This window comes from Alligator mississippiensis, chromosome 6 (genome assembly GCF_030867095.1).
Source record: "Alligator mississippiensis isolate rAllMis1 chromosome 6, rAllMis1, whole genome shotgun sequence".
NCBI classification, from domain to species: Eukaryota; Metazoa; Chordata; order Crocodylia; family Alligatoridae; genus Alligator; species Alligator mississippiensis.
The window spans coordinates 87,149,448-87,172,655 of record NC_081829.1 but is presented as its reverse complement, the minus strand read 5'-3'; the positions used below and the strand labels follow the sequence as shown (position 1 = coordinate 87,172,655).

The window sequence follows — 23,208 nt, the reverse complement described above, 5'->3', positions numbered from 1 at the left end:
TTGAGTCCGACCCCCTGCATAGGCAGGAAAGAGTGCTGGGTCTAGATGACCCCAGCTAGATGCATATCCAACCTCCTCTTGAAGACCCCCAGGGTAGGGGAGAGCACCACCTCCCTTGGGAACCTGTTCCAGACCTTGGCCACTCTAACTGTGAAGAAGTTCTTCCTAATGTCCAGTCTAAATCTGCTCTCTGCTAGCTTGTGGCCGTTATTTCTTGTAACCCCCAGGGGCGCCTTGGTGAATAAAACCTCACCAATTCCCTCCTGTGCCCCCGTGATGAACTTATAGGCAGCCACAAGGTCGCCTCTCAACCTTCTCTTGCGGAGGCTGAAAAGGTCCAGGTTCTTTAGTCTCTCCTCGTAAGGCTTGGCCTGCAAGCCCTTAACCATACAAGCGGCCCTTCTCTGGACCCTCTCCAGGTTATCCGCATCCCTCTTGAAGTGTGGTGCCCAGAATTGCACGCAGTACTCCAACTGCGGTCTGACCAGCGCCCGATAGAGGGGAAGTATCACCTCCTTGGACCTATTCGTCATGCATCTGCTGATGCACGATAAAGTGCCATTAGCTTTTCTGATGGCTTCGTCACACTGCCGACTCATGTTCATCTTGGAGTCCACTAGGACTCCAAGATCCCTTTCTGCTTCTGTGCCACCCAGCAGGTCATTTCCTAGGCAAGCAGGTCATTTCCTAGTCCTGGAGCACATTGAAAGTGCCTGTGCCAGTTGCAGCAGATGGGGCTAGCTTAGCAGTGCCTGCGACTGGCAGAGCCCTTCAGCCCCTACCCTTCAATCCCAGCTTGGGTGCAGCTGCCTGAGCCTGCCTGGCTGCCCAGGGCTGGATGGTCTCTGGACCAGGTAACCTGCTCTCTTCCCTCTGCCCTGGGAAGGGCAGGGCCATGGGACTGAATGGACATGGCCCTGGGAAGGGCAGGACCCGGTTGGGCTGAGAGGCCGGGGAAGTACACTGCTGCACACAGCGGAGGGGGGGTGGCTGCCTGCGGCGGTGAGTGGCCATCTGGCTACAAGAGGGGCTTGAGTGCTGGGGCGAGGTGGGCAGAGTGCATCTTGCGGAGGGGTGCAGCTGCGAGGGGCCCTGTCCCCCATGGGGCAGCGCCTACCCCAGTGCCTCGGATGTAAAACAACCCCCTCAATGTGCATGGAGCATGTGGAAGAGCCCTGCCTCTTAGATTTGGGGGGAGGAGGGCGGCAGGCAGCTGTTGTGCCTCCCACTTCAGCTGTGAGCCTGAGCTGGGGCCAGAGTCAGACCCACAGCAGCTGTTTGTCCCCCTCCCCATGCCTCGTGAAGCCTCTGACACACTGGTAGCAGGTGCAGCCAGGCACAGAGCACATGGGACTCTGCTGTGCGCCCCAGGAGGGGGAGGGGCTGCGCTTCCATGTGCTCCGGGGAGGGACCAGAGCCCAAGCAGCTCTGACAGTGGGGTGGAAAGAGGCTGCCTTGCCCCTTTTCAGGATCTGCCTTGGCCCCTGTGGCGCAGACTCCCGGGCACTACTAGTTTAGTTGCACTGGGCCGTGCCAGGCCGGGCAGCTTACTATGCTCTGCCCACCCCTTCCTGCCCCAGTTATCTCTGCAGCATTTGGCACCTCTTACAGTGCCCGCCCTGGCCTGCGCCACGCCAGTGCCCAGCAACTGTTCTGGGCAGCTGCTGCACTCCAGCCCAGCCCGGGCCGCCAGTGAGGGGATGGGGGTATATCCGGGGTTGCCCCAGCTCGTGGGAGGGATCCCAGGTGTCCAGGAGCCCCGGCTCTGTGGGCAAGAGAACCCAGGCGTCTGGGGGCCTTGGCCAGAAGGCACAAGTATTGGAGACCGCTGTCGACTAGAAGGGCCAAAAAAGCCAATAGCCAATAATGTAAATTTCCCTCTTATCCATGCTGATCTGGTATGGACCGATTTTTATATCAGTGCACCTCTAACCGCAAGCAGTCTTTTAAAGAAAGAGCTCATTAGAGAAGAAATTAAGACTTTTTGGATTATTGACCAATCCCTTTGTCAGAGATATCTTGCACCCTCTTTCTTCCCTGGATTAACATTCTCAGGTGCGTTTTCCCAACCATATTTAGTGACTCTTGAAACTAGATTTGTGAGCTTATTTGATGTTTGAGGGCAAAGAGGGTTTGGTTATGTGCTCTGATTAGTGAAGATGCTGAATGCAATGCAATGTTGTGCCTAGAAAGGGAGAACGTTCTAATAAATGTCGCTCTGTTGCAGGAGATCAATGCAATAGTAGCAAGCAAAGGAATTCAGGGAGATGTTTTTCTGCCATCAGAAAGTTTAATATTGTTCTCTACCAGTCAGTCTTGAGCATTCTTTACTGTTTGCCTTCTAGTTAATGGTGAACCTTACTTTATCCTAGTTTGGGGCAGCAGTTCCTGTTTGCGACTTAATGGTAGCTACTGGAAAGCTGCCAACAGCTTTGGAATGAAGCCTAAATTTTGCTTTGTGTATGTCATACAGGAATTTGTGGGAGAGGTTGCTAGACTTGTTCTTTTAACGTAGATGCATTCTTTTTGCCTTGCAAGAGTATTTAAAGTGCCAGCTATACAAGTTGAAAAACTATTATTATTATTATTATTATTATTATTATTATTATTATTATTATTATTATTATTATTATTCATTCCAAATAAAACTAAGAAAAGGAAATAAATATGAGTGTTAGCAATCAAGCTGCTAAATGTGTTGTTGACATTTGGATGGTAATTTTCCAAGTGTAATTATTAAGTACATTGACATCTTCCACACTTATGACAGTGGAGTTGCATGCTTGTTTGTACAATAATGAGTCTTTGAATACTTCAATGTGGTAGAGATGAAGTAGTAGATCTCTGCCCCCCGCTTTCTACATGCTGTATTTACCCAAATCCAAGACAACTTTGAATTTAAGATAACCCCCTACAAATTAAGTTCTACACATGGAAAATTAAATATTTGTTATAATTCACATGTAGAAAATCTAATTATTGGAGGGTTGTCTTAAAATCTTTTCCCCCATCACTGTGACAGGGAGAGCAGCGGTGGTGGGGCAGCAAGTAGCGGGGGAACAGACGGTCTGAACCCAGTCACTTGCCTACCCTGCACCTTGCTGCTCCCTGGCTCTGTGCTGGGTCCCTCACTACTTCCTGGGTCTGCTCGGGACCCATTTTTCCTGAGTAAATATGGTCATTCAGTAAAAACTGAAGGGAGCTGTCTATAATTTTTTTTTTAAGATGTTTGAGGTTTAATAGGATTGTCTCTGTGATTTCTGTTCTATTGATGACTCTCTCTCCCCTCTGTCTTCTCCCCCCATCTTCCCCCTCCCCCACAGATCTACCATGGTGGTTGCTTTTAATTCGGCAGAAAGCATTGATTGGCAAACTCCCAGGAGGCCATGAAGTGTGCAAAATAACCAAGATTGCAGTGATTCCGCTCTCTGAAACAGAGCCTCAGGATCTGGAGCTGGAGGTATAACTTTAAAATTGTGACTGCTATTTTAAAAGCCCAGCAGTTAGGGGAAAAAAAAGTGCTTTGTCTGCACAGAGAGGGTTAAATATGAAATGTGTGTGCATATCCAATCAGCAGATATGCTCACACCACCTTCTGGTCACAGGACCCATTTTTCTTATGTCATCTAATATATCTACGTGCAGACATGTACATAAAGACCATTTTGTTATCGCCCTTGTCTTTGTTACCCTTTCTTACTCGGGTAGAAGGGCATTTCATTTAAATGGAAAAACACTAGGACAAATAGCCACTCACAGCCAGAGCTAGTTCTTTTAGGTGGACTTTTAACAAAACAGAAAATCATTTTGCAAGGAACTTACTGCTGAGTCTCCTGATAAATGTAAGACAGATGAGGTGGGACAGGAACCTTGTAAAAAGGAAATTTCTCTAACTTGCCCTTTTAGGAGATAGGCGAGCTCCTTCCAGGGCTCTGTGTGTGTTGGTACTGTTGAAAGAGTGCTATTTTACCCTCTTAGTTTGAGCATTGCTTGGCCTGAGTAGGCGGCAGCACGCTTCTGCATAGGTGCCCTGGGACCAATTTTGTAACGTGCCTCCTATAAGAGTCCTGTGTTGCCTTAAAGGGGCTTCTGTTGCTATGACTACTCTACTCGAGAACTGTCCTAAAGGAGAGGAACGAGGGGAAAACATACAAACTCAATAAAACCCAGAGGCAGTACTGACTTGCATCCTGGTTGAGGAGGAAAAGAGTGCAGAGGACTAGAGGCTCGCTAGTCTCCTTATGCCCTGTTGAGGAAGCTTGCAGTGACCACATGAGTGAGACTGGTGATGCTTCGAGGAAGGGCATAGTTTGCCACAGATAAAGAAGTCACCAGTTTCTCTCAATAAAACAGGGAGCATGCAGTCCATGATTTATGATAATCAGGAGTTTCATTAGAAGATGAATTACCATTTTTTTTGTGTGTGTGTGTGTGTGTGTGTGAGAGAGAGATTTGTTTTGTGGCTTACAGTATACCAGAAAGATATTTTACTGAAATACAGTACAATAAATTCAGTATCTTTGAGACATTGTATCCAGCATGCATTGGTTGAAGATCTGTTAGGACATGGGTTTTCAAGCTTTTTAATAAGTGTACTCCCGGCAGCTGGATGCAAGGTGGAGGGAAGGGGGGAGTGGTGCATGGCCAGATGTGGAGCAGCGGGGTGGTGGGTGGCGGTGGCAGCTGCCTTGTGCGAGCTCCACCCTGTGTCCGGCTGGCTGGACGGCTCCTGTGTGGCCTGCAGAGGGGCACCGCTGCCCCTGCCCCCCCCGCCCCCGCCCTGCTCCTGGCAACAAGCCAAGCACACCCTGCCCTTGGGGTCATGGGGTGGTCTTCCTGGAGACCCTGGCTGCCCACCTACTTCATCCACCATGCCCCTGGTGGTGGATGCAGGGTGGACAGGCTGGGGCTGCCTGGGCAGCGGGGCTGGGGCTGGCAGTGGCAGCTGAGCCACTGCTGTGGGGGCTGCCAGGAAGCCGAGTGGGGGCAGCACAGCTGCCAGACCCCGGCACACATCTACAGGTGGCAGGGCTGGCCACATGTGCCACAGCCTGGGCTGCCCCCTCTGTACCTGGGCTGGGTGGGGTGAGGGTCCTGCCACAGGCTAGATAGAATCTCTTGGCAGGTTGGATCCCTACCCAGGGCTGTATTTTGCCCACCCCTGGTCTAAACAGATGGTATCCTCTGACTGATAAACAGCTACATTACAGGCTGCTCCTCTGTAGCTGTTACATCTGCATGATTTTGTAGCAATTGGTATATTTCAGGATGACAGAAAAATATATTTTAATTAAAGGTATAGGTTTTACATTTGCTCTGGAGATAGGTATGAAGTGTTAACTTTAACTGATTCACTCTCTTTACTACTTAGCTCTGTAAAAAGCATCATTTTGGAATAAACAAGCCAGAGAAGATTACGCAGTCTCCAGATGATACCAAATTTCTACTTAAGACCCTCACTCAAATTAAATCAAATGTGTCTGCTCCAAATAAAAAGAAGGTGAGGAACCATTTAATTTGTGTGACTTTTCAAAGCATTTTGACTTTGTCATTTTGGAGATTGTGTTCAACTCAGTTTGAGATCTCTAAGGTATGCCCTGTACTAGATGGCAGAAATCTGATTTAGCAAAACATCTTGGTTGACTAGTACTTTTCAACATTTCCCAGATTACTTCCAGTTTCACACTTCTGTCTATGGACTGTGCCCATGTCCATGTTGCTTGTACTTCTTTCTGGAAACTGCTCTTGGCAGAAGTGTTTTCTGATTCATGAAATGCATGATGGCTTTGTGCCCAGTATCTCCATGAAGAATGAAGCGCTTTGTTTTATTAAAGTGTTTTGATCTTGCTTATATTTTGATCAGCAATTTTTGGTGCTTTCTATTGGGAATATATCTTTTAGGCTCTGTGTGCCAGTCTGTAACTTGATTTATTGAAAAGGATATACTATTTTTTCTTGAAGATTAAAGAAAGTAAAGAGAAAGAGAAGCTGGAAAAGAGATTATTGGAGGAACTATTCAAAATGTTCATGGATTCAGACTCCTTCTACTACAGTCTGACTTATGACCTAACAAACTCTGTACAGAGGCAAAGTGTGTGTGAGAAAACTGATTTGCCACTCTGGAGGAAAGTAAGTATTTTGCACAGTAATCCTATGAAGTAAATTTGTATCCTTAATATAGATTGACTGTGTGCTCCAAGTTCTACTAGTATTCATTTGGCAATTGGACTGGTCAGATCATCTGTGTAATTCTGATATACACTGACTAAGATTTTGGTCCTACTGCAGGCTTCTTCCTAGTGCAGAGAGCAAAAATGATGAGAGCATGTCCAGAGCTCTGATTTTTCTCTCAATATTTCAGATAGCAAAAAGCAAAGAGGTGGGAACTGGATAACTATGCACAGGTGGTGACTGACTGTTGGACAGTCTCTCCTGTGACTTCACTGAGAAGCTCTGCAAAACCTCATTAAAAATACTGTCATTTTTACTCTCTTGCAGGTTGATGACAGATTCTTTTGGAACAAACACATGATTCAGGATCTCATAAACATTGGTGTGAGTAACTTGTCACTTACATAAATTATGTGTTCAACATGTATAATAAAGCACAAAGACTTTCTTCTGGTAAAGGTGACACATTTGGGCTTGCTAGAAACTTCAAGACATTTTCAGATACTAATTTTGATCACTGTACACTTGATCTGAAGCTCTTCTGTTTGTAAGAACTTAATTCAAAAGATGAATGAAACATGTAATTCTTGTAGCACCTTATCTTGACAGGGTCCTTTTACTCAAAATATTTTCATTGTTGACAACAATTCCAAAGAGCCAGATAAAGTAAATTATCGTTAATGTGGGAAGAGATGAATTTTACAAAAGTGAAGAAAGCTGATTTTTTTTTTTTTTTTTTACCCCCACCCAATACCAATAGAGAGAGGTAGTTAGTCGCATTAATCTTTAAGGCTAGGGACAGACGTTTAAAAAGCCTGAGCGTTAGTCTAACTTGGCTAGGCTGAAACAGTTTGCAAGTGTGCAGACATTCCTGCTGGACTGAGAAAATGCAGGCACATGCCTGCAGTGGCTCAGGCTAGAAGCCAGTGGCGGGGCACTAGTGCAATCCTCCCTTCTCTAGTACACTGCTGAGGTGAGGGGTGTGGCCAGGTTCTGGCAGGATGCTCTGATTAGGGAGGGGATCCCCTTCCTTCTCTACTCCTGACACGTGAGTTGATAACTCAGCATTTAGCACCCCATCAAGAAAACAAAAGCCTCTCCCATTAGTTCAAGCTCTTCTTAAACAACAAGGAAGGAATGGAGGGACATTACCAGCTGACCTGTTGATTAGCTCCAAAAAGCTGTAAATGGACACTGTCCTGTCTAATTTACACAGACACCTCTCAGCATTAGCTAGCATACCACAGTCTGGCTATGTCTGTGCTGTGGGAGAGGGGACGTGGGTAATCCCTACTTGAGCAGGGAGTGGTGGGGTGGGTGGAGCAGGGGGGAAGCCAGGCAGAGACTGCTGGAGCTCCAGCCAGGGAGCAGAGGGGGGAGCCAGTCCTGCACTGGAGCAGAGAACCCCTCCCAGGGCTACCCAGCATCTGGGATGCTGGGGGATAACTCTGGCTTAAGTTAAACCAGACAGACATTGCATAAACCGGTTTGACCCAAATCAGTTAAGTCTGACACTACGTTTAACCAGGTTTATCTCAAACTGTTTTTGGCCATTTTGAAATTGGTTTATGTGCACTAAACGTCTGTTCTGTTACAAGTTTAAACCAGTTTCTGATCACTTATCCAGTTTTATGTGTAATGTCTGTCCTTAGCCTAAGACAGTGCTAATAAAGGAGGTGGTGTTTTTCTGGTAACTTCTGTGAGAGTAGAGCTTGGTTGGTAAGCCACCATGACAGTTAAGGGTGGTTTCATCTTCATCTGTGCAACAGTGGACATTTATTATGGATGTTAGAAATTTCAGTATGCATATCTTAATTCGATTTAATTACAGGAGTTTTCTCCATCCTTGCCTGGGGGGAAGGATATTCTTCATTCTTCCACTTGACAGATCATTTGAATTTTGTATTTTAATGAAGAATAAAATCAAGCAGGAGACCCTAAAGAGTAATGCATATTCACCTTTGAAACAAGCTGTGGGCTATTTTTAAAGTATAATTAAAGGGGCTTGGTTTCTTTTTGGACAGCATAGAAGCAGTCATTCTTTGCGGTCTTAAGTAAGATTTATAGCCAAAATCTATATAGACCAAAAAGCTTCTTGCTGTCTATTTTTTCTTTTTCTGTCTCTTGCCGGTTAAATTTGCTCAAACTGAAGAAATTGATGAACTTACCGATAAGGGAGAATGACAATATTGTTCTAATTTTCAAGGCAAACTTTTTTGACTGTGTGCTGGGTGAGAATTTAGGCAGGAGAAGCCAGAAAGTTGTGGGACACTGTTTTGAGTCGATGGCTTATGTAGAAGCCCATCACAAGATAAGAAAAACAACGTAATTTCCCAAGCAAGCTGTAAATTCAGTTATGCTGCTTTTTCCCATATGCTTTTGGAATTATTTAGGTATTTTGCATCTGGAAGGTCAGAGTGGAGTCTTTCCACTATGACATGAATAAAATCCTAGAAGTATTTGTTACTAATTTTAGTTAACTTTAGTCAATGAGCCTTTAAGCAAAAGAACGTATTTGACTACTGTCAAAAGAGAAAATATATAAAATCCATGTGAAAGTGTAACTTTCAATTAATAAAAAGGGCACACTTCTTAATACAGCATATAACTTTCTACTCTTGCTCTTCACCCTGTCCTAAACAAAAAGTCCTTTGAGTTAACTAATTAAAAGCATCAGAGCCTTTAGAAGAAACTAAATGATGAGACAAGGGAGTCTGAATTTTGGTTGGACTGGATTAGATATTGAGAAGACCTTTTCAGACGTAGAATAACACCAGGCATTCTTGATATAATAATAAATATCAGAAGCCTTTACACATTGAGCAGATATTTAGGGTGTCCCCCAACCCTCTCCCCCACCATATTACAACTGTTAATGTAATATTTTGTAATTTACAGAATGATGAAGTAGACTTCTGGATTATACCCATCATTCAGGGGTTTGTACAGATTGAAGAGCTTGTCGTTAATTACAATGAGTCATCTGATGATGAGAAAAGCAGTCCAGAGACGCCTCCTCAGGAGTCTACTTGTGTCGATGACATTCACCCACGATTTCTGGTTGCGCTCATCTCACGCCGAAGTCGGCATAGAGCTGGTAAGCACAGAGGCCCAAAATGAGCCCAAGTATAATTTACAAACAATATTAAATTAGATGCAACTCTAAATTAATTCCTGAAATGTAAAAGTAAAACTTTTAAGAGTGTTGCATGAGTGGTTAAATGTTTCTTTTTTCTGTGGGTATCTACCATAACCTAATATTTACTTTATAAAGGACTTCACATTTCCTGCTGCACTTGTTTAGCTGTTCCTTCTGTGGGTTTCATTACGTCTATTATTTTCATTTTCATAATAATTTGGAAGAGTTCACTGTTTACCTTTAAAAAAAAATCAGAATCCTGGTGGCTATAGCTTTAATATGAAACATATTAAACATTTTAAATGCTTATTTGTAAGTATTCAAATAATTTTATGAAGTTGGAGCATCACTGTTTTTTTCTAACAGGTTGACTTAACAGATCAGATCTTGATGTCTTAATAACATTATTTTGTACAGCACTTCAAAAATAATTGTTGGATGTGTTCCCAAATATTACCATTTTTTCCTTTCTTGCTTACATCTGTGTTTTGACTTATTATTCCAGGTCGATTGTATCTTAAGGAGCTGTCTCAAAGCATGTACTGGTTATTCCTTCCTAACTTTTCTGCAAATTTCAGTAATTGTGAAGGATACTTCTTATACCTGCGACTAATTTAGTGTTAAAACTACAATATTAAGAAAAAATGGTTCCTTTACATTTATAAATAGACTTTGGCAATCTATCCTGTACCTGCTTGAGGACCTCTGGAATTATTTTTTGGGGATGAGGGGAAGAAAAGGAGGCGTGATTTTTAAAGTGTAGACATTGCCAATAAGCTTAACACTATATTACTACTTTTACTTGTTCACCCATACTACAGTTTAATTAAGGCATTGCAATGAGATTCTAAAATTTGTTGCATCAGACTTTTATACTTGTTTTTCATGCTTCCACTTTGTATTTAACTGTATTTGAATGTAACTTCATCCACTTTTGTCCTTTTTAGATTCCAGATACAAGCCATCATAGTTTCCAAACTACTATATTTGACAGTCAAGCACAGGGACAATAGATTAAAATAATCTCAGTAGTGATAACTGTTTTAAAATGCACAGATGTCAATATGTAGACAAAAAAAATAATCCCCCCCAAAATCAAGTATTCTGCAGCTGAATCTTCAAACTTCTCATGGAACTTTCCTGTTTACCATTGTGTAAATTAGAGTATCTCTTTTGGCTTGTGATTTCAAATTTTAGTTTTTAGTGTGTTATGTTCAGCTGGTGGAACAGTGAACCTGTTTCCTATTCTGTCAAGGTTAGTTGCTATTTAGAAAGAATGAATTACTCTTCATGTGTAGAGTTATGTATAATTAATTCTTAGAGTTCACTTAGTGCAGTGCCTGAAAACTGTATGGTCCTATTAAAAACAACAACAAAAAACAAACAAAAACCCCCTAAAACCTATTAAACCCCCAAAACCAAAAGGAAAACCCCCTCTCCCTCCCATCATCCTTCATCCTCCATAATTTTTTATTTGCCTGTAATTAACTTCCACTTCAGTTGTTGGGTTTTTTGTCTTGATCTTGTCCTTTCAATTTTAGTGCTCATGGAACATTCCCCATAACAGAACAAGATTTTGCTGACCAACATACTTTTAGGAGTTGCTTGGGGCAAGGCTTATTCAAAGTTTGTTTCATCCCTATCAAATTAATATAGAATGGGATATAGGAGCCAGAAGAGGGAATCTTCCAGGTTTTGTGTTTATGTAACTTGGGTGTCCCCTAGATTATTGTCTATCTGCGGTGTTTGTATTTTCTCCGTGAACCACTTCTCAGAAGTGTGCAGAATATTCTTATAGAGGGTTAACTTTAAAAAAATAAACTGATCCCTTTCCTCCTATCTTCTAGGCATGCGGTATAAGCGAAGAGGTGTTGATAAAAATGGGAATGTGGCAAATTATGTGGAAACGGAGCAGTTGATTCATGTTCATAATCATACACTTTCATTTATTCAAACACGAGGCTCTGTGCCGGTGTTCTGGAGTCAAGTGGGATACAGATACAACCCACGGCCACGACTAGACAAGAGTAAGTTTTGGTAATTTTTTGGAGTCTGTAAAGAAAAAGAGATCACTTAAACAGTGTGTGAACATTTTCGTTTTTCTGTTGATCTTTTACTACTCTATTCCAGGTTATTTGTTTGACCAAAAAAAAGAGGTTGGTTCAATTAAGATGAACTTCAGTTCTTAAACTGAGCTTGAAATTTGATTAAGGATCCTCTATCCCAGATGCAGAGGGATTATTACATCCCAGTATATAACTCAGTGCCTTTTCCATATGCCATCTTATCTGCTGTGGCATGTTACTGAGTCAGGGAAAGGGGAGCATCTGATCATCTCTTAGGCCAATCCAAAACTTAGGAGGCAGTGTGAAATTCACACCACGGAATTCATTAACATATAGGATTCCTGCTCCTGCCTGGAAAGAGACTGTAATCTTCTGGGTAACTCAAGGCCAGTGTTTTGCACACATTTTCTCTCATTTGGAACATAAAGGGTCTTAATGCATTAGAATTAAAGCCTAATGATTAACTTTGCCAGTGTAAGAGGGTCAGAGAGCCTGTGCTGGGGATCAAGTTTAGATTGATATTCAGACCTCTGGATTCTTCCCTGCAATATACTTATGAGGGTTGAGGTTTTCATTGCTCAGTATCTCAGCAGATTCACAATTTTATAAACAGAAAGGAGTGGGGGAATACTCAAAGGAAAAAGTCTTCAGCGTTTTCCTGGATCAGAGATATGGACGGCAAATAGATCTGATGTAGTAGAGTCCCTTATACCACAAGCATCTAATTCTGCAAGACCCAGCATTTTTGTATTTACCTTCTCTTTCTGATAGGTTCAGGGAATTTTTAGCCATCTGCCACTTAAAATTAGTTGTTTCAGCACTTCTCCCTGGAGGGTTTATGATTTTGCTGTTTTCTGCCTTTTTTTAAGGCAAGGATTGCTTTCCTGTGTTTGGCTTCTTGGCCTCTTGTGGGCTAAGATCAAGAAGTTGCCTTCCCCTCCTCACCCCCATCCCTCTTATGTTAGTCCCTCACTTGGGCACTGTGTATTTCTCTTATGGCTTTGTCATTTTTTGGTTCATGACTCTTAACATTTAGTAATATAATTCAATCTAGCTGAATGGGGCCTTGCCTCCTACTTGAGACTCTAGATGCTGGATTAGATTGGTCAGTAACCAGTGCTGATTCTGAGTCTGGCTGTGGTGCTAGAGTGGTAGTTAGTAATAATTTTGCTGATGTCACCTGTCATGGTTCAAGAATCACTAGCAGATTCAAATGACAAGTGCGGACCTGTGCTAGAAACCTTAAAATAGCTGAAAAGGGATGATTTGTTGCCAGATTTTAGAAGTGGCAAGTGTAAATGAATTCCTTTTTAAAGTGAGAAAACCACAGAGAGTCACAGGAGCAAAGGGAAATTCAAAAAATACCCAGATCACATGAAAACAGCTGGAAGTAACAAAACGCTGATGACTTTCTCTGTTTATGACATCTGTTCAGGAGTTGGACAGGTCATTTATCTTGTGATCAGCTCTTTTGGCTACCTAGTAGGATTGTTAGGAAGCTTTAAGAATAACTCAGTCATTTTGAAAGACATTCATATAAAGTAGTTGTGGTGATGAGTCGTAAAGAAAAAGATAAAAACTAGTCAGTTAATTGGTAGTACAACTTTTTAAGATCGATTTAGAAACAAAATTTCTCCCTTGTATAGTCTTTGAACTTTTTTCAGGGTTTGTTACCTTCCTTGCTATCTTGGCTTAAGACTTGCTTTCATCAGATCTATGAGCTCTTTCAAAGAGATTTTTAAAACCTCTTTCCTGTGAAATGGGCTTGTCTGAAGCATGAAGCTAAGGCAGAGTGGTTGAACAAGTTTGTAAGCAAGAAAGGGAATAACCTTGAATGGAATCAGATTGGCTGAAATAGAAAAGCAAATAAGTCAAGCTACTGTATACATGGATACGCAGTGGTGGTAATCAGTACCACAGTATTGCTCTAATACGATCAGTTAATTGCATGTCTACCTTCTTTTCCTGTAGGACTGGTTTTCAACCTGTGGTCCGTGGACCCTTGATGGTCCACAGACTGTGTCTAAGGGTTTTACGAAAGATGACTATGATCAGTCAAAAGTATCTGAATACCCACACTTACAATTCAAAGTGGTCTGCACCTATTCGAAATTTCCAGATGGGTCTGCACCTTGAATCATAATTTTTTAGGGGTTTGCAAATGAAAGAAGTTTAGGACATTCAAGAAATGCATAGTATATCAATTTGATTCTGTACAAGGTATTACCAAATACAAGGTACTATGATTCTTATTCTTCCTAGCTACCTTAGACATTGATATTGTGGACTTGAATTTATTTTCATAGTTTGCATATGAATAGAGATAAAAAACTTGATTTTTCACAACTTCATTCTGCTCTGTAGGTGAAAAGGAAACTATATCCTATTTCCGTGCACATTTTGAAGAACAACTGAACATTTACAAGAAACAGGTGAGTTTTAGGTCTGTAATGAAGTTTTTGTTGGTCTGAATTAACTGCTTATTGAGTCTAAGGGCACAATTAAAATAGGACTTTAATTTTAGCTTTTGAGTGTTCTTTGGCAGGTGTTTCTAAGAATATTAGTTAAGCCCAGTTTTTGGGTAACTATGTAGGCTTGATAAATCAGCAGTTCATTTTTATTAGAAATGAGCAACTATAGCAGGACACCTACTATAGTTTAAAAAAGGGAGAAATTGAAGTCTGTAGAGCAGGGGTGTCAACCATGGGGCCTGCAGGCCAGATCTAGCTCACAGAGCCTATAATTCAGTCCCTGGCTGTTCCTTTTGCTGTGCCAGATGGGCCCCTTGTGCAGTGTCTGGCAGTGCTACCCTAGGCAGTTGCTTGGGCCATGTCCCTTTGCTGCAGTGCCCATGCAGCTTGCTGCCGGTCCCTAGCTGTGCTGCTCACGTATCAGAGAGTGGTGTGGGTGGCAAAACCTGACACGTGGCCCCAGAGAGCAGCATGGACAGTGCAGCCCAGGACTTGGCCTCGGTGAGCGTTGTGACCTGCTCTCAATGGAGCAGCCCTTCATGGCTGGCATCCTGACTTGGCATCCTGGGTGCATGCTGCCTGCTAGGTCAGGCATTCAGTTGTGGTAGACAAGTATCCATAGGCCTGAGTTTCACACCCCTGCTGTAGAGAATCAAAATAAGTTAAGTATCATTGTTTTCAACAGTTTTATTTTAGTGAGAGAATAGAGTTCAGAAGGTGATAATACCAAGATTTATAAAATGTAAAATTCTTTAACTTTTGAATAGGTCATTATTAATTTGGTGGATCAAACTGGACGAGAGAAAATTATTGGTGATGCTTTTCTAAAACAAGTGCTTCTGTACAACAATCCACGCCTCACTTATGTTTCCTTTGACTTCCATGAGCACTGGTAAGAGGGCTTTCAGATATGCTTATTTGTAATATTTGCTAAAATGAGAGAGATGTTGCAGTGGGACTACTATGCTTCTCTAATAGTGCATGAAATGCATTTACTTTTACACAGCTAGAAAGATTGCTTCCTATAAACTAGAATAACTAATATAACTCTGAGGTTTTTTGTAGTTTAGGCTGATGGTGTTTTCTTCTAATATTTTATAAAAACAAATGAACAAAAAAATTATCCAAAACCTTGGTCACCTTGTCCAGGTGACCTATCACCTGGACAAGGGAGAAGAGATTGATGTCATATATCTTGACTTCAAAAAAGCCTTCGATCTGGTGTCCCATGATCGTCTCTTGGAGAAACTGGCCAATTGTCACCTTGGGTCCACCACGATCCACTGGCTGGAAAATTGGCTCCGGGGTCGGACCCAGAGGGTAGTAATTGATGGAAGTCACTCATCGTGGTGTCCTGTGACCAGTGGGGTCCCCCAAGGCTCTGTCCTTGGACCCATACTGTTCAACATCTTCATTAATGATGTGGACACTGGAGTCAGAAGCGGACTGGTCAAGTTCGCCGATGACATCAAACTTTGGGGCAAAGCATCCACACCAGAAGACAGGCGGGCAATCCAGGCTGACCTGGATAGGCTCAGCAAGTGGGCGGACGAGAATCTGATGGTGTTCAACGCCGATAAATGCAAGGTTCTCCACCTTGGGGGAAAAAAAACCCGCAGCATCCTTATAGACCTGGCAGTGCTATGTTGGCTAGCACTATGGAAGAAAGAGACTTGGGGGTCATCATTGACCACAAGATGAACATGAGCCTGCAATGCGATGCTGTGGCTAGTAAAGCGACCAAAACACTGGCTTGCATCCATAGATGCTTCTCAAGCAAATCCCGGGACATCATTCTCCCCTTGTACTCGGCCTTAGTGAGGCCGCAGCTGGAGTACTGCATCCAGTTTTGGGCTCCACAATTCAAAAAGGATGTGGAGAAGCTTGAGAGAGTCCAGAGAAGAGCCACGCACATGATCAGAGGTCAGGGAAGCAGACCCTACGATGACAGGCTGAGAGCCCTGGGGCTCTTTAGCCTGGAAAAGCGCAGGCTCAGGAGTGATCTGATGGCCACCTACAAGTTTATCAGGGGTGACCACCAGTATCTGGGGGAACGTTTGTTCACCAGAGCGCCCCACGGGATGACGAGGTCGAATGGTGACAAACTACTACAAGATCGTTTCAGGCTGGACATAAGGAAGAATTTCTTTACTGTCCGAGCCCCCAAGGTCTGGAACAGCCTGCCACCGGAGGTTGTTCAAGCGCCTTCATTGAACCCCTTCAAGATGAAACTGGATGCTTATCTTGCTGGGATCCTATGACCCCAGCTGACGTCCTGCCCTTTGGGCGGGGGGCTGGACTCGATGATCTTCCGAGGTCCCTTCCAGCCCTAATGTCTATGAAATCTATGAAAAACTTTTAATCCCCATTTTTTGCCTACTAGTTAAATCTGTAGTTTAACATCAGGGATAGCCCTATTTCACTACAGTGTGCATTCTTTTTCTGTCAGTCTCCTAGGCTTCATGGTATGTTTTTGTTTTTGTGCATTGCAAATTGTACTGTACATTTTCTAGTATAGAATTTCATTTTATACACCTAAGAACATTAAGCACATGAAATGCCCTATGGTTCTTTCAGAATTCTGGCTCTGCTTGTTTGTATGCAGATGTGCTTTTTTTGTTTTAATATGAACAGATGCTTAATTTTTGTACTTACACTTAAAAATGTGCTCTTCTCTGAATAATAAATACTGTTTTAAAGCCACCCAGGGTATGCGCTACATGTTAGTTATTCTGACTCGAGATAGCTAGTGATTCTATCATAGCCAGGTCTTATAATATGCAAATTCAGGGGTCCAGCTGTTGTAAGGTTCCTATTTCATAAGACATTCTAGATGGTATGCTTTACTGGAAAAATGACTCTGCAGTTAATGTTCTGATTCATTGACTGAAGGCATATGTGCCATTAGGGGGCATTGTGCTTCTGGAAAATGCTCTTAAATGGGAGGTGATTAAAAACGTTAATAGGCTTTAAAACAATGGCACGCTTTTGTCATAGTGATGTCCTGACCTAATTTGAATTCAATATCTACTCTTTGCTTGCTTCCTTTCTATGGATCATTAATCTTTATTTCTATTTTGTCCTGGGGAACAGTAGTTATTTGCTTATTACTCGCTCAGAGATCAGAATCATGCACTTTTCATATAGACAGAAAGACATGAAATCTGTCTTGATAGTTTAGGGATTTTTTAAATTAGTGAAGTTATTAAAAAAAAAAAAAAAAGCAATTTCAGTAGTTCAGCTTATCTTATTTTTCACAAATACTAAAATAGATCCTTTTTGTTTGAACTATGCTTTACACCAGGAGTTGACAATATTTTAGGCCAGAGTGCAAAAAACACCCCAACCCTAACCCACAACTCAACTTGATGTGCAGGGGCAAACTGTGGGGGGAGCTGCAAGGGGCCCAATCTTCCTTGCTGGCAGTGGCTGCATGTGTGCCTCTGGGAGGACAGTGGGGGAGGGACTGGGGCTGCCCTGCCATGGCCCCTTCCCTGCCCTACACCCCAAGGCACGCATGTAGTCACTGGCACGGCACCAGTGCTGGAGCTCCTGAGCCCAATACAGCTGTCTGCAGGCTACTTGCTGCCTGCTGCAGCTGCCCACAGCTTGGGTCAACTGCGGCAGGCAGCCTGGGGTGGTGTAAACCCAGCCCCTCCCCAGCCATCTGCATGGAAATGCGGGTGCAGCTGGTGTCACCGAACCTGGCCAAGGACTCTGGAGCCCAGTGCAGCTGTCTTCAGCCTCGTGACTGCCTGCCACAGCTGGCCCAAGCTCTGGGCAGCTGTAGCAGGCAACTGGCAGGCTGCAAACAGCTGTACCAGGCTCTGGAGCACTGGCTCTGTGATGGCGGTGGCTGTAAGCATGCCTCCAGGAGGGGGAGAGGCTGGAGTTGCGCTGCCTCAGGCTTCTCCCCCTGGAGGGGAATGTGTAGCCGCTGCCACCACAGAGGCTAGCCAGTGCTCTGAGTCCGGTGTAGCTATTTCCAGCTTCCCAGCTGAAGCCAGCCCAGGCTCTGGGCAGCTGCTGCCTGCCATGGAGACTGGGCTGCTTGCAGCCTCTTGACTGCCTGCTGTGAGCAGCCTGAGCTCTGTGGCTGGTGGCAGCTGCCTGGAGCCTAGGCTGGCTGTAGTGTGCCGAGCAAAATGGCCTTGCGTGCCATGCTCTGGTGCACATGCTGGGGATTGCCTACCCCTGCTTTATGCTAATGCAGTGAGTCTTGGTTAGTCAGGTAGCTTCACCCTTGCGCTTTTTTTCAAGAAAGATCTTGCAGAAAGCACCCCTAAAGCTCTGTTGTGGATGAACTGTAAATATCCACCTTTGGAAGCTACTGATGGCTCCTGAATAGTGACTCAAACAACCTCTATAGCTTAGAGGGACTAGCTTATTACTCATGTAGGGCTCATATACACACCACAATGTTTGCTCTGTCATGCGCTGCAACTGTGTCTGTTTGCATGAGTGGGATTTCCCAATGCTTTAAAATTTATTTTTTGCGCATTAAACTAAAACTCCTTGGACATAGTTTAGTTTGGCTCGCCGGGAATTAAAGTGTTGTGTCCATAGATTCGTTGCATTCAAACACAAGGGGACACCTCTTTGTCCACCAGATGGTGCTGTGACTTTTTTGTAGTTCACCTCTTTGAGTTGCTTTTGCTTTTGAATTGCTTCTGCTTTTTTCTTGTGTGGTTCGCCGGCTCCCTGCTTCCACAGCTGCATGGCAAAGCATGGGCACAGGGTGGGTGGGGCAGCTCTGGACCATCCTGCTTTCCAGTGGCACTGGCCAGGAACCCGGCTTAATTCGTTTGAAAACCTAGTGTGTGTGTAAACATAGATGTGACGCTCCAAAATAAATGAGTTTAAATTTTATAAACCTATTTAATTTAATGAGGATTAAAACCTGTGGTGTGTACGAGTGCATGTAGGCAACAGTCTGCATTATGTGTGGTGTGCTTTTTCTTTTTTCCTAGGCCAACAGCCCCTCCTCGCCAAACCCCTAGCCTTTTCTCGGGTTTCAGATGATCTCAGACTTAGCTTTGGGAGGGTTCTCTATTCTTGTCTGGATGGTACTAGCCATTGTTTCCTTAAATTAGCCTTGAGTACATTGCTTTTAAATGAGTTGTGTTGTTTTGCCTTTCCTTCCCAGATTTTACAATCCCTTCACAGTCCACTTCTACTTAATTTTGTTGGCAGGCAGGCAGCAATGCAGAATTGAGCAGGGAGCCAGTCTTATGTCATCAAAAGATTAATAAACACTCCCAGGTTGTTACAAAGTTTGCCTCCATACTAGAGATTTATATCTGTAACAAATATCCCTAATGTAGCTGGGTCCTAAGGTAAGATACAGCAACAGAAAGGTATTAGTAGTAAGGATATGTATTTGAGGCAAACATTTTGAACAAGTTGATGGCTGTGAAGCATGTAAGCATCTTTTAGCTAACTTTTTAAAATATTCCTCATTGTCATAGTTCCATGACCATTTTTTTTCAGTTCTCGTTACTTCTAAAGACCTTTGGTTTTGTTGCCTTTGTCCATTCCACGTATTTTGCCCACCAGATCCTCACATGCCTCCAGATTTTTCTCTCTGTTCTGGGACCTTGTCCAGACTAATAGGCTATGTTTGAAACTGTTAGCTGGCACATCCTGTATAGTGTTAATGAGTGCTACTGATTTTTCTAGTTCAGGCAGGTTTTTTAGAATCTTTCCCCAAGTGATATAGTGTGACAAAAATAGGGAATCCGAGCCCCTGTCAACATGACTTTTTCCCTATAATAAAGAAACAAGTATGTATCTACAAGTGGTGCTGGTGAAGAGTGCCTATTCTTCATCCATTAATTACCCTCCGTGCTTTTACCCTCTTAGTCCTGTGTGTTGCCAAGTAGTAGTAGCCTTTTCAGATGCTATGATTTGAGGATGGGTGTTGTGGGGCATGGGCAGTCATGGTGTTTGTTTCCGTGTTCCTTTTTTCTGACCCTTATACTTTGGCATAGGATGTTTAAATGCTTCACAGTTATCAAGCTTCACAGAAGGGGTTTTGTCCTGCCATATAATGCGACTAGGGTAGACTGGTTGTTGCATTTCATACTGGGATGGCTGCATTCTAGTGGACAGCATGCTCCCTATGTTTATTTTCAGGCCTTCAGGATGAAATATTCCAAAAGAATTGGCTTACCTTTTTGAAGTCACTTTTTGGTTTGGACTTGAGCTTTAACACCTTATAATCACCTCCAAAATCTAATCATCCTATAATAATTCAAATGAGAAGTTGAGAGGTTGGAAACAAGATAGGCATGGCTGGTTGATTATTTTGTGTGGTTTCATTTGCATCTGATATTTATGAAGTTTGAGAAACTTTTCATTTTGTTTGAAAACTGCAATTACTACCATCACAAAGCTGTTCAGGGGGGAGAGCCCCAAGTTTCTCCCCAGTGTTTATCCTAAGGAAGTGGCTGAACTTTGTCCTGGGATAACTCTTTAGCTCCTCAAGCCTTGGCTCCAGTACCCTTGTACCAGACCCCCCAGTGGCAGCATGGGAAAATCTGCTATCTCCAGATAGTTTCCCTGTGAGCCGTGAAAGACTTTTAGTTCCCCCCCCTTTCTGTAGAATGGACTTGCCTGGAATATCATTCAGCCTGAGGTCATGTTCCATCATAGGCAACAAATAAGGAGACAAAACAACAAGGATCAGGATGGTCTCCTAGGCGGTCCCTAAATACCTCCAAGTCAGCCCCATGCCCCATCAGCGGTGTCCTAATGGCTTGTGAGTTTCAGCTTCCTCTAGAAATTTCTCTCCTTCCTCAGGCATCTGGGTTTCCTCTAGCTAATGACCCATTATTCCAGATCTCTTCGGTGTTGAGGGGTTGGTTGAACTTCCTATTACAGACGTACAATATCTTTGGAGCCTCCCAATGCCTGAAGAAGGGTGGTTGTGCCCGAAAGCTTGCAAAGAATATTTTTTTCAACTACTCTGTTGTTCTAATAAAAGATATCACATCTGCCCAGCGAACCTTGCCTGCCTATGTCTGTAGACCAACATAGCTACAGCCAGCAACTCTACATCCTAATAATAGCTACTTTTGCCTGCATTTGGGAACCACAGTAGTTCTTGCCCTGGTGACTCAATAGCAAGAGATACTTAGTTCTGCCTACTCCCCTTTCCTCAAGTAGGCATCCCTCAGTTCCTTTGACTAAACCATGTCCAAAATCATAGATGTATATAGACTGTATACTGTAATCCTTACAGAGATAAAAGGGATATAAACAAATACGGTATAACATTAGCTTGTCTATGAGACTGCTTACAGCATATTAGTAAAACAAACCCAGAAAACCTGCATGACACCCCAAATTTGGTGGGGTTGTGGATATCCTATTATTTTGCTTCATATGTAGCTTGCATATAATCGATGTGTAAATTACAATACTATACATTTCTCTCAATGAAAATTTGTTTTCTATACTTCTGTATTTTAGCCGAGGGATGAAGTTTGAAAATGTTCAAACGTTAACTGATGCCATTCATGATATCATCCTTGACATGAAGTGGTGTTGGTAGGTATTGAATACGCTCAGGTGAATGTTATTTTGTTTAAAAAAACCCCCAAACCTTAATGAAACAAGGAAAAGCAGTGTAAAATGATGTTTACATAAGAAAGTGTATTAAATAATTATGAGCAGGGGGGCTGATGAGTAGAGTTATAACTGGCACGATGAATGAATTTGAGTTGAAGGTTCTGCGGTTGATTTTAATAGGAACATGCTTTCTAACGTGTGGATTGATCATTTCCTGCAAGTTTAAGAGCTCTCAGTTGATAATACTTTCCTCTTCTGTTCTCCTTCCTCAAAAGGGTTGATCAAGCTGGTGTGATTTGTAAACAGGAAGGAATTTTTCGGGTTAACTGTATGGACTGTCTGGATCGTACCAATGTTGTACAGGCTGCAATTGCACGAGTGGTCATGGAGCAGCAGGCATGTATGACTTGTAAATTTACATGTGCTAAATACCTTGCCTTTTTTTACTTAAAATTAAATAGAATTTGTGTTTGGGCAGGAAGGAGACTAGCATTTGTGTTTGGGAAGGAGAAGGTCTGGATCTAGCAGACCTATGGAGTTGGGGAGAAGGCATGCATGAAACCTTGGAACCAGGTTCAAAACATTTCAGGATTGGAAGGCAAAGTTTTAATGTTTTCAAGAAAAAGGGCGGTATTATGAGTCCCAGAATGTCTTTTCTCACTTTGATCATGCAGTGAATTAAGGACAGTTATTTATTTATTTAAGGTGGTCACTGCTTGCTCTAAAACAAAAGAAGGGGTTTTACATTTATTGTTCTGAAGAATGCTTGGGTTCTGGGATGGATGTGCAGAGGTGCATGATGGGCTTCAGAGATGAGCATTTTCTTAGGCAAAAATTCTCCATCCCCCAAGCATTCTAAGCTGGTTATTGAGAAGTCATTATTTTCTGGAATTATTCTGTCATTTTACAGAGAGGGTATTTTCAAGGGATGGTAAGAGGAAAAAGATCCTTAATGAGTTTACTTCCGTATTTAATGAACATCTTCTTCCTATGGCCCCCTCAACATTGGTTGCATTATCCTCTGATGAAGGGCATTAAGAAAATGGCAGTGTACATAGCTAATAGGGCTGCGTGAAGCTTTGGTCACTGATTCGATGCGGCAGAGACTTGGCCTGATTCAGTGGCCAAATCTCCGAATCGAATCAGAACCTCCTGAATCGACACAGAGAGATTCAGAAAGATTCAATGATTTGGATGTAGACGGCTTTAAGTGGTTTTTCTACATACCTCAACGTACCAGGCAGCTCGTGAACTGTGAGATGGTGGGGCGGATGGACTGTCCCACAGGAGTGTGGGAGGGTCGGTCCCCAGCGCACTTGACAGCAGACCCAAAAGTGGAGCAGAAGCACTTCTGGGTCTGCTGGGGAGTGTGCAGGGGGGCCCCTCCACATCCTCCCGGCTTGGCAACTGGTGCTTCCTGGGTTTGGGGAGACCTGGGGGGCCTCCCATGGCCAATCTCCGAGCTGGGAGGCTGGGGGAGGGCCCCCATGCGCTCGGTGGTAGACCCGGAAATGGACCAGAAGTACTTCTGGTCTACTTCTGGGTTCTCTGCCGAGCATGCGGGGGGGCCCAATGCTCCTGTGGGACACTCCATGTGCCCCAGCATCGCAGCATTCACAAGCCATGCCTGGTACATCAAGGTATGTAGAAAAAGTATTTAAAGCTGTGTCTATGGCCTAATTGCTGATTCTCTGAATCAGCATCGAATCTGCAGTTTCGGTTTCTAGTGATGAGGGGTGAAGAAGGGTGATTGTGCCCGAAAGCTTACTAAGAACGTTTTTCCATCTAC

The 23,208-nt window shown here is 43.3% G+C and overlaps 1 protein-coding gene across 2 annotated transcripts in view; it reads left to right on the top strand.

Annotated features, from left to right (window-relative positions):
* INPP5F (inositol polyphosphate-5-phosphatase F) overlaps window positions 1-23,208 on the top strand; it is a 93,776-nt gene that overhangs the window by 54,041 nt on the left and 16,527 nt on the right. For both annotated transcript variants that reach the window (XM_059730073.1, XM_059730074.1), the window contains exons 3-12: window positions 3,324-3,460; window positions 5,372-5,500; window positions 5,962-6,129; window positions 6,499-6,555; window positions 9,070-9,268; window positions 11,158-11,337; window positions 13,741-13,808; window positions 14,615-14,739; window positions 21,321-21,398; window positions 21,695-21,815. In XM_059730073.1, coding sequence (XP_059586056.1) covers window positions 3,324-3,460; window positions 5,372-5,500; window positions 5,962-6,129; window positions 6,499-6,555; window positions 9,070-9,268; window positions 11,158-11,337; window positions 13,741-13,808; window positions 14,615-14,739; window positions 21,321-21,398; window positions 21,695-21,815 — 1,262 coding nt within the window. The remainder of the gene's footprint in view (window positions 1-3,323; window positions 3,461-5,371; window positions 5,501-5,961; window positions 6,130-6,498; window positions 6,556-9,069; window positions 9,269-11,157; window positions 11,338-13,740; window positions 13,809-14,614; window positions 14,740-21,320; window positions 21,399-21,694; window positions 21,816-23,208) is intronic.